Below are 14,878 nucleotides of genomic sequence, written 5' to 3'. Positions count from 1 at the left end.
CGTATTATTATCAATGCCTATCCAAACTGACATATAAGATGAATGCGTGTGGCCTTCATTCAAAGCTGATGTATATGTTGAATAAAGCTCTTGAAGTGCTACAGACTTATAAAGTAAATAAGAATCTACAAAGATTGGAAGCTGCAGAGTACCAAAATTGATGATATAGTGCAAATAATTACCACTGCATATTTTTGACTAAACTAATAGATCAGGTATGATGTCTCCTATTTCTCTCATTTCCATATATAGTCTAAGCTCTGATGTTACTAACCGATCATAGAATGCCAGCTCCCAAAATTGGCTACTGTGGTCATCCCTGCAACGCAAGGCATTGTGGCACCCTCTCAGGCTTTGTGCTTCGCAACATGAAACCATAAAAATAATAATTAAGAATGAATGTTAAAAATATAAATTATAAAAATTGCAAAAGTTACCTAACGATCTCATGTAACTTTTTGAAAATTCAGTAGAGTTCAGAAATGTGAAATTAGACTTTCCTTGTAAAATGTCATAAATATCATTCATAAATACTAAATATGTTTGGATTGGTTGAAGATAATAGTTGCAAGTATAATTTTAGTGAACTTAACCATCCAATCTAAACCATTTTTGCAAGTTTATTAACCTTTACAACATAGAACAAAATGTTGCTCTTTTCTACAATATGTTATAAAGTTAATAATATATATATATATATATATATATTACATTTCACAAAGCACAGTGCAAGCTGTGCCGATGCACTCCGCTTCAGGTGGCACATAAATCACTCGGACAGTCGGGTGTGCTCATCAAAGTGATATTTTAATTCATATTGGTTCCACACACAGGCACATGGAAACAGCCCAACGCGTTTCAGCGAACCAGTCGCCTTGATCACGGGTAGTTGAGTGTTGTTTCAAACAAACATAAATAAAGTTTCAAAAACCAAAGTTTCAAAAAAACATAGTAATACACACGTGAATACTGAGTAAAACATCAACAAAGGACAAAAGTCAAAGTATAGCAGACATCTTGTAGTGGTGTTTGTGCACAATGTAGCCTAAAAAACACACATATAAGGAGAAACTTGTCCATTATCCTGTATTTTCTATTCACAAATTAACTGTTTCTGTCATATTTATACCGTATTACCTGCAGGGCCTGTGGTCAACAGAAATAATATCTGTGGATTCAAATTCCATTCATTGTGCATATCAATATATTCAGTTGCTCACATTGATCAAAATAAATTACCAAATAAACGGAATGCTTCATATTTCAAATGATATATATAACGCAAGTGCATAATATATCAAGTTTATAAATTCCCAGTGGATTTTAAATGCCAAGCAAACATTCATTGGAATTGCTACTATAAACAAGGAACATAAGAGCAAACCAGAAGGTCATAGATTAGAGAACAACATAACACCCCAGTGGGTAATGTCAAGGCCCGTGTCCAATTTAAAGAAGAAATAAGAGTCTTTCTCAGCAACCAAAATCTTCTACAGCTTCCTGCAGGAAAAAGGGAAAAGACAAAGCAATTCGCCTGTCAATGTTGATGTTTCATACATCACACCATAACAAATAACTACAATGACTTTCTAACAGTGCCCTGAAAAAAAAAATATATATATATATATATATATATATATATTATAACGCTTACTACACTTCTGCAATTGCCAAGCAGGGTACTAATGGATCTTATTTTTGCCAAATTTAGTAGTACACAATTCACCTTTGGATGGCTAAGAAGGCCTTCCCATGATTTGAACTAGGGACGTGCCGATCACTGTTTTCATCTAGCAGAGAATGTTTACTCATTGAATTATCCCACAAGTGATATAAGCAACCAAATACTTTCAGAACCTTCAGAGGCAACATGAGAATAGAAGGTGCATTGATAGAACAGAGAACTCAATTTGATTATCTTGGCATTAGGATGTCAGACTCTATAAAATGGGGGAAGCAAATTGACAAAAGCAAGGGCGGTCTCCAACAGCGTGCACTTTTAATTAGTAGGAATCACAAGTCGACTGCTGGTGGGGCTGTGTCCCCGGCCATAAAAGTCTATTTAGCCACAGCAGCATCGGCTGCCCCGTATGGAGCAGAGATCTGGGGGAACACAGATGCATCTATATTAACCATTGAGGAGAATACATTTATTAAAGGCCTCTTCAATCTTCCAAAAAGCGCACCATTGGTGCCGCTAAGATTTTATCTAGCCCTCAATCCCATTCATTTGGTATCCTCTTTAAAACCACTGCTATATTAGGTGAGGAAATGGACCACCCCCGGAATTAACCATCTATAGAAAGGCAATAAGGGATCTGATGAGTGGTCTGTTACACAACCACGCAAAACCCCCTGGTAAAAACTTGTTAAAAAGCAGCCAGAATCACTCAATTTAGCATGTTTGTGGGCTACACTGGATGAAGGTATCAAAGGTGATAAGCTGCTATTAAGCAAAACCTACTGGGAACGTGACCTGACCAGAATCTGGGCTGAGCAGAGGGAGAGCTCATTTACAGGGCAATTTCTACTTCATTAATGCTCGACTAGCTTTGAGTCTTACATGGAGAGGATATATCCACCAAAGGTGAAACAAGTGTATATACAGTTCCGACTCGGTATCCTACCCCGAAGACGTTTTACATCTAGATGGTGTAAAACGAATGGTGATCTGGAGAGTGGCCCCTTCTGCCCGCTCCTAAAGGAAAATGATGTTCACTTCCTGCTATTTTGCCCCAGATATTGCATCCTACGGAATAAATGGATTTTAGCATGGTGCAAGCTTAAGGGTGTAAGGCACTATTGGGAGGCTATGCATATTTTGAAAAGTGACAAGAATTAACCTTTAGTATTTGCGGTTGCTTGCTTTTTATGGGAGGCCTCGACAATACGTATGTAAAGTTTAATATCTGCAAATGTGTAATTATCAGTGTTGCTTTGTAAATATAATTCATGGTCTAATGAACACAGTATCATTAGCCAAAATTGTCCCATGAATTGTTTTTAAGTTGTTCATACTGTATGATATCTTTTTACTACCTTTTAACACTTTTACCCTAGAATAGGATACTTACTGCTGTCGACTAGTATGAATGAGAGAATATTTTTGTTATTTATTCCAGAAAGCTTAGTCTGGGCTAATCAACAAGTTTTATAGTTGTAATTGTGTTCCCCATGGTTCCCCATCAAGCCCATCCTATGAATTCAATGTTATTAGAATGTTTTATGTATTTTTTTCTTCCTCTCTCTGCTATTATTGTTATTATGTTTTTTTTACCATCATGATGTATTTACTGCAATTGCACTTTAATGGTCTCTTGACTGAAATAAAGTATTTACTTCCTTACTGGTACAACTATTTGCCTTTTAATTTTCTAAAGTATTTTTTCACTTCTTTATAACATTTTACTTATAACATTATTGTATTGCCACTTTTATATGTTTTTAATTACAATTGTCACTATTATGTTGCATGTTGATTTTGTGCTTTACTAAATTAAATGTCCTTCCCCTTTGCGAATGGTTTAACATCTCAGCTTGGTAATGCTTTGGAAACTATTCGATATTTTGAAGGGGCACCTACAACATGTCCCTTCCAAATACCAAATCGGTATCTGTTCACAGTCCTAATTTAGAAGTCAGTAAAACTTTACCTAAATTGGGATTTAGATAGAGTAAATGGCTATTTTCATAGGTCCTATCAAATACTCCTATTTTGCAAATTTGGAGCCTTTGTGACTGCAGAATAGGGTCTTACCTCTGACCCTAAATGCTTTCAGCTCTGACTCGGCATTTCATCTTTCTGAGGCCAAAGAAAGATTTTCTTTATTGGATAATAACACTGTAGTCGGATTATATAGTTTGCAACAAGGTTTGCTCAATGTTGCATCCACATTTCCAGATTATATGATTTTGCATTGATTAAGTAATGTAAAAACTTTTTTCATTGGTCAGTCTTCCCAAATGCCATTGCAAGCCTCAGTGTAAAATTCCATGGGACTCAGTGCAGTTTATGTACCATGGGCATGTGGGTTCACAACTGCATCAGCAAAGCTGCAGTTTATGTGCTTTGGCCAATGTTATACACCCATCGTCAGTAAATTCAGCCTATGGGTGCAATATACAAACATTATATATAGTGTACAAAATAGCATCTAAGGATACAGATACTGTTTCTGCATCTATCACATGCAATGATTATTTTTATTTTACACCTCTTTGTTCTTGTTTACAGACTGCCTTCTTTGGAACAATCAAGACTGGATATACTATTGGCCACAGCTTATCATTAATTTCCTTGACTGCAGCTATGATCATTTTGTGTCTATTCAGGTAAGGCTAGGAATGTGGAGAATATTTTGCTGAGAATCACATCTGCATATGCCTTGTCATTTCTATTAAACATGGTTGGCCTGATTCGCAGACATTTTGCTGTGAGTAGGTGTGACATACTTTTGAGGTAAATATACATATCAGGGAGGAGTGAGAAGAACATAAGGACCTACAATACATGTATATTTCACTAACTAAACTCCAAAAGTATGTTAGTCCCAGGTGAGCTATATTATCTCCAGGAATGCCAGTATGTCAGTGATTCGTTAAGGACTCTTTCGTTTGAACTAGTTGGACCCTCACCCAATAAATTGGCATGCTTCAGCAAAGGGATCAAACAATTAATCAATCAGGATTTGTAAAGCGCTGCTAATCACGCGACAGCGGAACCAGACACTTGCAGGTCCCAAAGGCTCATTCGAACTGCTAGGTATTGACGGCCCTTCAGAATTCTAGAAGTGAGGTAGTGGTCTGTAGTTGAGTGGGAAGGCTGCACAAAGAATGGGAAAACATAAAGAAAGCAGTGAATATGAGGGAAAAGTAAGAAGGCACACAAAAAATGGGGGAAAGGAGAAAGCAGTTAGAATAAAGAAAAAGCAAGGAGAAGGCACACAAAACAATGGGGGAAAAGCAAGGAGAACGTAGTGACAACGAGGGGAAAAGCAGGGAGAAGTTACAGAAAAAATAAGGGGAAAGCAATGAGAAAGCAGTGAAAATGAGGGGAAGTAAGAAAAAGGCACACAAAAATGAATGTCACAGCAAGGAGAAACAGTGAAAATGAGGTAAAAGCAAGGAGAAGGCACACAAAAGACTGGGAAAAAATGAAGGAGAAAGCAGAGAGAAAAGGGAAAAAGCAAGGAAAAGGCGCACAAAAAGGGGAAACATCAAGAAGAAAGCAGTGAAGACGAGGGAAAAGCAAGGAGAAGGCACACAAAAAAATGGGGGAAAAGCAAGGAGAAAGCAGTGAAAATGAGGAGAAAGCAAGGAAAGGCACACAGAAAAAAAGGAAAAAAGCAGGAGAAAGCAATTAGATTGAGGGAAAAGAAAGCACTGAAGACAAGAGAAAAGCAAGATGAAGGCCCACAAAAATGGGGGAGAAATCAAGGAAAAGACTGGAGCAAGAGCTATGCAGTAGCACGGTCCGCTCCTAACTAGATATAGTGATTTATCCAGAATGCACTCCTACTTACCCTGAAGGTTGGTCTCGATTTCAAGTGCCTCACAAAAAGAAAAGCCTGGTTATAAGAAACCCATAACACCTATAAATAATTTCTTTGAAATGGGTATCATATCTCACTCCTTGGTAAGGCTATGCTCATTTATCTAGTCATGCACACCCATATGTGTTAATCATTGTTAAAAAATCATCACCCACCTAGTTCAGGTCACAGGCCAATCAGCCAATGGTCTCCAAATGGGCTGATCAATTATAATGAAGAAAAAGTGTGAGGTGGGTCAGTAAGTGCCTCACTTAAGCACCATCTATGGAGCTACTGGTTAGTATTCACCAGTTTGCTCACTTTGTCATCATCAACACTTTCTCGACAGAAAAAGAATGTAACCTAACTCATAAACTAATGCGATGAAAGGGTGTGTAAATAAAGGTGACATCTATCCACCACCTAAGCCCCGTAAAGTACAAAAGAGTGAACCAATCACCCCAGACATTAAAATAGAGATGTGAACATCTATCGCACAGTTTTTTTAAATTTTAAACGAGTGTTCACACTCTAATAAAAATACGGCATGTATAAACCATTTTAAACTGAATGGCGACATGTTTCATTGCCCTAAAACATTGTGGCAATTTCATTAAGGCATGGGCACACATCTCCACCTCAAAAAATGCACTGGACCTGCAGTGGCTAATGAAAAATAGGAGAATGAAAGATAGTGCCAGAGACAGCAGAAAACACATATTTAAAAAACTTTGTAAAAGTTAACAGCTTTAAATTTTGCCAAGCCTCATGCTCATTTCGAATTTATGATAAAGCATAATTACCAAGTGGTTGCCAGGTGGACTCCTACCAGCAACTCACTGGGGGAGGACCCGAAGGATAACTACCCCCCCCACCCCCCACAACTCAGTGCAGCCAAGAACAAACACCTTTGAATAAATATGTGCACGTTATCCAAAAGAAAGGGAAAGACAAATGTGGGGATTCTTGTTTGCCCGCCCAGTCATTTTCTAAGAATGTGATTACATCTCACATTGATGCATGCACACAACACACTGCTTTAAAAGTACAGATAGCCTCCTTGAAGCTTCCCATAAGGGTGCTGTCGAGATTCGCTATTAAAAACCTTGTTGCACCAATGTAGACATTTGCTGATCAACTAGTGTTCAAAAGGCCACACATCCATGTCGTACTCACTCACCACTGGGCCGGGTGCCCACGTTTCAATGTACGAACAATAAACAAGCAATAAATATGGTGCGACCGACCCAGTAGAGTGTTCAAATCCACACCCTCAAATGTTGGAAGGACTATACATACGCCCTAAATGCACCCAATCTATAAGGCCAGATAGAAGATCGCCACTGCGGTCTAAACATTAGTTCGAGTTCTGGTTCCGGGCAGCGTGGTCTAGGGGTCATCTTGAAAGTATTTGCTTTTGTCAAATAGGGCCCAGCAGGAAAAGAGGGCATTATCTTAGAGTGGTATTAACTGTAGCTGATAAACAATTTTAAACTATCAGCCATTTCAGAAAAAGTAAACAACATCTATATTTGATGCACATTCAGGCTTATGTATGTTGATCGATCTAAGGGACCACATAGCCGGCTATCAAAGTGGGTGAAGCCAATTACAAGTGAGTAAACTACATTTCACAGCACATGGTACCCATCAGCCTTATGCCACCTTGAGCTTAATAATAATAAAGGTCCCATCGAGATCCTAGCGGTGCCATGTGTGGTGCTATCATATAAGGTGCCCTCCAAGGATTTCATGCCTCAAAGTGTAACGTAGATCAACACATTCCTAGTTTACTTCGTGATGACGAACACTGGTCAACATGTACATACCAAGTTAGCAAATAGGTAAACAAGTCCCTGCATGTGCATGCACGCCTTACAGCAAATCAGAGCCAGAAATGACTGGTATCAGTTAGCCACCTTATGTCACGCAAATCAAAGCCCGAAATAACTGATGCCACTCAATAGATTTGTTCAAGCCCTCCTGGTCTGCCTTTTCAGAAAAGATCTAGCGAGCCTGTTTACAAATAAGCAAGTTCTCAACGACATGTGCTGGTCCTGTCACCTTCTCCAGGACAGTCCATCTCAGGTCCCTCCAATTGCAAGTGCAATATCTGAACCCTCAGCCTTGCCCATCTTCTACCTTCAGGCCTTAAATGTGAACTGGGACCTACAAGCAAAAAAATGCAGCCAAACATTTGTGTTAGATAATTTCCTCATCACAAATGTCAGAGGTATACCTAATAATGTGTCCCTTTGTTGTAGTCTGAGAACTGGATCTCTGTAAAGTTAAAAGCATTCTCTCACAAAAGATATCATGGACGTCTGCGTGTTGAATGGACATTTCACCAGAGAAAATCACTTCTCTACATAACTAGGATCAATGTCATTACATTCACACATAAAAAAGCATATTATCCTCTTAATTTTTCTAAATAATACTAAGAGAGTATCCTATTATGTCAGGGATGAAGCTTAAAAATGAAATATGCTTTACATACATTGATCTGAAACAATATTTGAAGTAATAGAAATTGCTGAGAATTTTGCAGCAAAATAAAATCAGCCACAATGACTATTTGTACTTTATACTTTTGACACTGTTGCCTTATGTAAGTTACTAACTCTTCAGAACATTAATAAACGATGTAGTATTATCAAAATCATGTAGAATGCAGTGTAACTTTACTCCATAAAGAGTTTGCAAATTAAACCCTGCTAACTAGCCTCAATGTTGCTGTTGCATTTGTAAAACAAATTCCATATTACATAAAGTGAGCTAATTTAAGACAGGTCTCTGCTATCATTTTGAGATCACTAGTGTCTTCAATAGTAACAGAGGTGGAGCAGTTGTATGTTACCCACTTAGCAGTAAATGCCTGTCACAGGAAGTTCAAAGGAATGTGCTTCTTTTGGCTGGAAATGTAGCAGCATTTGTTGACGTTTCCAAAGTAAACAGAATAAAATAATGCAATAACATAACACAAATGAACATAATAAACAAATCTAAGACATAGCGGGTACAACACAACAAAACAGAAGTGATATCAACATAACAATAATGGAACACAACACAATTCAATAGGACAGCACAAAAGACAACAGCACAAGGGACACTCTTTTAGAGTAGCCGAGCGCTATAAAAATGTACTTTAACATAACATAACAACATAACAAATACAGTGTATTACATAATCACTGCAGCAAAATGAAACACACCACATATACACATTCATTCTAGTTATATATTACCATCCCGAGAAATCTTCTTTCCTAGTACATTGGTAAAAGGTGTTCGCATAAAGAAATGCTTTATTTACCACCAAGGATATTTAATTCCGCAGGTCAGAAATGTTTTGTGATTGGGCACAACATGATTGGTATTTATTGGATTGTTACTCTTAGAACTTGCAGAGACTCAATATTAAAGTGAAGTATCTCATTAGTTTAACAACTTCCACTCTCGAAGCCCAAAAGGCAAAGCAATTCATGATCTAAACCCTATCGGGCAGATTTTTAAAAAATCACGCAGAGCAGCCCCCAAAAATGCTGTGCTGCATTGCATAACAGAGAGGCAGCAGGAGAGTGCCATATCTACAGAGATTTATTTTATTTATTTATTTATATAGTTTTATATAGCGCGATATGTCTCTCTCCTCCCTTCTCACTAGTGCCGGCACTCATTTCAACTGCCGCGTGCACACACCATAGCGCTAAGGTACGTGCCTGAATCTAGCATAGGTTTTGTACAGGAAGGGTATCCTTACTGTAAAAAATACTTTTCCCACTGTTTATGTGTGTTGCACAGTGCACCACGCATGTAAAATAGGAAAAGAAAGGAGAAAAGAAAACATTTCTCCTCTTGGAGCCTCCTATCAGATGGTGTTTACCTTTGGCGCTAAACCCTTTCTACAGTTGTTTGTAGATAGGGTTTTGGGTCAAAAGGCATGGGTGGTTGCATGGGAAAACCCTTGTATGACCCATGTAACTTCCCCTTTGCACAAAGTAGTGCAAAGCAATGATTCTCGCTGCTTTGTGTTATTTATAGGGTACTTTCAACGCAAAAGAAGTTTTGCATTGGAAAGTAAATTGGTTAGAGTCACTTTTGTGACAGTAACCCAGCGCACAATGTTTGAAAATCTACTGCTATGTTTACCGCTGAATATGTCTCAGTTTGCACCTACCTGTCATGATCTGACTACAAAATAAGTGTATACACTGATTCAGTAATAAACTCCATGCAAGGGCAAGGTGTGGTTTACCTTGTGAGTTTATGGACATACACACACTCCATTCCTAATCTTTCCTACCCTTAAATTGATCCAAACTATATTTCAACAATGTATGGGATAACTCCTCTTTTGGATAGTGTAATAGAGCACCCCCAAAATTAGTGCGAGTGGGTTGAATGGGTTGTCTTCACGGTGAAAAATGTTTTCCCCATTGAGAAAAAGAAAAGGTAAACATTGCATTTCCATAGCGAGCTGCCGTTTCCTAATGCAGAGCTGTACTCAGCGTACAACTCCACACTAGAGAAATAACAACTCCAGAAATAATTCACATGCCATTCCGCATAGTGCACATGGAAGCCTGCAAGTTGTGCAGCTGGCCCTGCCTTCTCCTGGGAATGCATGTGAACTCCCAACACTAATACATTCATGCCACTGCACGAGAGTAGATGTGCAGGTGTAGATTTATGAGTAATTGTGTGAATAATTCTCTCTTTGTTGTCAAGTGGGAGGATTAATGCTTCTCCACGAGTAAGGTCTTTTAATAAATTGTAACATAACATAACGTGTATTTGTGAAGGGCACATTCACCCAGAAGGATATCATAGCACTGAAAAAAACAGATGTTTCTATTTACCCAACTCAGTGGTGAAAGACTATTTCATAGTAGTTCTTAATTTTTATAATTAACACTTTTTCTGGCAACCTAAGAGTGGGGGTATCCACAGCTGCATATAAGAACATACCTCGGTGTTTTCCTCTGTGTCTAGTAATTATCTATTTTACTAAAAGGATCATCCACTGAAAGCAAGCGGTCTGGTTTGGGGCTGCAGCGAAAATGTTAATCTTGTGAAGGAAGTTTTAACTTCTTTTAAATCTTTGCTTATTTGTACTTGATTTTAAATAGTCTATTTTTATTTCACTTACCTTCAACTTTGCACACTGTTGTTCTGGGGAAAGGAGCTGTGTTCAATGCTCTGGGAGGGGAACATCAGTCAGGGGCATTGTTAATTCAGGTCAGCGGTCTAGCTGAGACGGTTTCCGCGTTCGCCCTAGTTGTAAAGGGGCAGATTACACGGCTGCTCCATCGGCGCGCCAATGGTGCGCTTAAGTCAAGCCCGTCTGCGCATGTCTGTGCACGTCTGCACCCGAACGAGCCCAGGGGCCAGAACCCCTGGTTTTCCAGCAAGAGAAAAGCTTGTTTATTCTGCAGACCAGCTTTATTACCTTAGAGAGACCATGACACACAAGTGTGGTCACAAAATTGCGCTGACTAATACCAGGAGGAAATGTCCTCATTGTTCGTTTGAACTAGCTGCCCCGGACTTGCTTCAACTGTTAAGACACCATCTTGTCAGACTGTTTTTGAAATATGCTTATTGAACTGCCGTTCGATTCCCAAGCATGCGTTTGAACTCCGGCTACTGCTGGAAGAAGAAGAAACGGATGCCTTGTTTCTTACTGAAACATGGCTTACCAATATGTCTGATCCTGTGGTGGTTCAAGCACTTCCTCATGGACAGTTGAGCCAGAGGCAGGATCATGAATTAAATAGAGGAGGTGGCTTGGCCATTATTCATAAAGATACAATCAATTGTCGCATATCAGCAAGTCTGATTCCTGATTGTAAAAGTCTTGCTTTTGCACTTGGTTTTTCACATACTTTTTCTGGGGTCCTACTATATCGGCCCCCAGGAGCTATTGGTCAATTTAGTAGAGACCTACCTGAGATAATAGCTAAGTCAGTCAGTTCTCTTCCCAATTTCTCTGTACTAGGTGATTTTAATATTCACTTTGATGATATCTCTTAACCTGTTGCAGAGGAATTGACTGACAGTTTGGGTGCCCTTCTACTGAATTTGAAAGTTCCCAGCCCCACACATTTAAAAGGCCATCTACTTGAACTATCTTTTCTAACATTAACAACCTTGTTGTTGAAAAGACAATCCTGTTACCTTGGTCGGACCATCATATGATCTCCTTTTCGTGGACCCCTCTGGTCAATAGTCCTCAATTGAAACAGTTAAAAAAATGAGTTTTAATTGGTCTAAACTCCCCACTGAGTCCTGGGTGCTAATTCTTAGTAACACTAGACCCGTGCTTGATGCCAGCCCAGTTACCGCCAACGATAAGTTTTATACCTGGCTAGAATTCTCTCTAGACTTGGTGGCCCCCAAAAAATGGATGACCAATAAGAAAGGTCCCAATAGAGTAGCTTGGTGCACTCCTAAGCTTAGAGATATAAAGCAAAAATGTAAACGTCTGGAGAGAAGTTGGAGGAAAGATTTTTTCACCTCTAAGAAAATTGAATATATAGAGGCTACCAGAGCAAACAAGGTAGAAATTAGAAGTGCTCAGTCCCTCTATTATGAAGAAAGGATTATCTCAGCCACCAACTCTCCTCGTGAAATTTTTCGGATCGCGAAATCTCTTCTTAATCCCCCTTCTCCCTCTTTTCCCCCTGATGACACTTTAGGGCGCTGCAACAATCTGGCAGGATTCTTTTTTTTTTTTAATTCAAGATATTTATTTGGCATTTACCCCAACCCCCGCAATTCATAACACCTCTCCTTCGGATAACCAGTCCCCAACGCTTGATTTCTCCCTAGCGGAAATTCCTCCTATGGATTTGAAGCTCCTAAAAAAACTATCAGAACTGGAAGACATGGAAAGAAGGAATTCGGTTTTTATGGGAATGCTTATATTTATTTGGAATTCAATTCTTTAATGAAACACTACAGTTAACTTTGAGGACATGTCTTTATTCCCTTAAATCTCACCTCTCTGTCTCGATGGCCACAGTATTTTATATCAGAACTACTATAAGCTCTAAGTTCTATTATAGGGATTTTTTTGTTAAGTCTGCACTTTTTTTTCTTTTTTTTTTCCTCCTGGAATCATTTATTGGGTTACATATATCGAATTATTCTCCATTCCAAAGTCCTGCAGGTGAATTGCATCAGATGTATTTTCTTTTGGGGATCTTTACTCATATGAAATTTCTTTTTTGGGAGGGTATGAGGTACTCTCACGCCAGCAGCTCTTCCCGCTCCGCCCCCTGCTCTCCGCCCCCTGCTGCACGGCCATGCCTCCCTTCTACTTCCCCAGCTAAAGGCTTCCGCTGCCCCCCTCCCCCCTCGCCGTCACTTATTCATGGCCGCAGCTTGTCTAGACAGCCAGTTGCTTGCCTTTATGTTTTCAGACCCCGTCCGTCTATACTTCTGCTGTGAATAACTCCCCATGTGAGCTTGTCTTTCTCTCTTGTCTCTACTCACACACAGCGCCGCTGCCTGTCTTGTCTTTCTGCTTGTGTTTCTGCAGCTAGCAGTCTCGTCACCCTTCCTCCCCTGTTTAAATGTGGTGTACCGTTCGGGTGTTCATGCGGGGCTTTGAAGCTTGTATGCAACAGTAATTCTCAAGGTCGTGCACCTATAATCTGGCCCTTGATGGGTTTTACACTTCTGGTCTTTTTTTTTTTAATTTTTTTTTTTATTGAGAAGATTCCGGGCATCACAAAAAAAAATACATACATACATAGCTTAACAAGATACAATTCAGGTATTCAAAAGTGCAAAAAATAACATAATGTAAACACAATCAAAGAGATTCAACCTAATCAGACAATAAAACAAGCAATAATATATAAGTAATAAATTCAATCTCTTCACTTTGATCCTTACTTTCTTACTCATCTATTTTCTCTCCAATTTTTGAGCGGAGCCCATATCTTCAAACCCAATTCCCTCATCCTTCTTCCTTTGAAATCATACAAACATTCCTCGACATTGTGTATCCCCAGCAATTTAGTTAACCACAACTGGAAAGTGGGGGCTACAGGATCTTTCCACCCAGCCGAAATTAGAATCCTCAGAACAGCCATGGAGATGAAAATAAAGGCTTCAGCTTCATACTCTAACCTTAGACTAGCATCCCTACCGATCAAAACAATAGTAGAGGATAGGGTGATCTGTTCCTCTAACAACCCTGTTACAAATCTTACGATTTCTCTAAGGACAGGATCCAAATTCTGACATTTATAAAACATATGTGGTAAGTCTGCTGGTCCTTGGTCACACCTGGGGCATCCCTCTTACCCCACATACAGTTTGGCAGGTGTATAATATAAATTAAAAATGGTTTTATAATGCTGTGCTTTTAAATTCGAAGCTCTTAAAACCTTTTTATTCATTGCAAGGACATAGTCAATATCCACATCTGGATCGTTAATTCTTTCCGGCCATTCTGATTCAATTCGACCAATATCATCCCCCAAGCCCTGAAGAAGATAGCTGTATCCAATTTTTATCCTCTTACCACCATTCCTCACATATTTCAGAATTGGATTGAGCTCCTGATTCCGAATCCTGGGTCTAATAGCCTTCAATGTTTCTTCTAGCTGTCTATATAAGAACCATTGGTTAGCTGGTATGCCAAATTTTTGTTGTAGCACATCGAAGCCCAATATTTCATCCTCTACCATAACATCACCCAAACACTTAATCCCCGCTTCCTTCCATAGCTTACTATTTCTATTCTGCCCAAGATGCTCAAAAGGATTTGCATGCCAGATATCTATAATACAATTAATTTTCGGGATCTTCAAATATCTCATTATTACTTTCCATAAACCCCAGGCACTCAACATCAGTCTACTCCCACTCCTTTGGAAATATCTACAGTTTATTTCTCGAGTAAACAGACCCACTGCTTTTCTACCTACTAGTAATTCATATATTGTAGGAGTTCTATCTACTATATTTAAGACATCACTATCATTGTATTTAAACAGAACATTCATTTGTAATATTAAACAGGCCCAATGATATAACCTCAAGTTCGGTGCCGTCAAACCCCCACCCTCCAATGGTGCTGATAGTCGAGCTAGAGATCTTCGAATTTTCCCATACTGCCATAAAAATTGTGAGAAGACCGCTTCCAATTTCCTAAAGACACTCTCTTCTACAAGTAAAGGTATGGCCCGGAAAAGATACAGAATTTTTGGGAACATAGACATCTTCAAAACATTCACTCACCAATTAATAAGTGTAGGACATCAATTCATCTCAGCTCTTTATCTATTGTTGTAATCAAGGGTACGTCATTTTCTTGTACAATTTTC

General features: G+C 39.0%; 1 protein-coding gene across 2 annotated transcripts in view; it reads left to right on the top strand.

Annotated features, from left to right (window-relative positions):
- The window catches only part of VIPR1 (vasoactive intestinal peptide receptor 1), an 849,588-nt gene that overhangs the window by 547,897 nt on the left and 286,813 nt on the right, over nucleotides 1-14,878 (top strand). For both annotated transcript variants that reach the window (XM_086941106.1, XM_086941107.1), the window contains exon 5: nucleotides 4,235-4,332. In XM_086941106.1, the coding sequence (XP_086797232.1) occupies nucleotides 4,235-4,332 (98 nt within the window). The remainder of the gene's footprint in view (nucleotides 1-4,234; nucleotides 4,333-14,878) is intronic.

This window comes from Lissotriton vulgaris, chromosome 10 (assembly GCF_964263255.1).
Source record: "Lissotriton vulgaris chromosome 10, aLisVul1.2, whole genome shotgun sequence".
Classification (NCBI taxonomy): Eukaryota; Metazoa; Chordata; class Amphibia; order Caudata; family Salamandridae; genus Lissotriton; species Lissotriton vulgaris.
The sequence above is the reverse complement of the archived record's forward strand: the minus strand, read 5'-3'. Positions and strand labels throughout refer to the sequence as shown.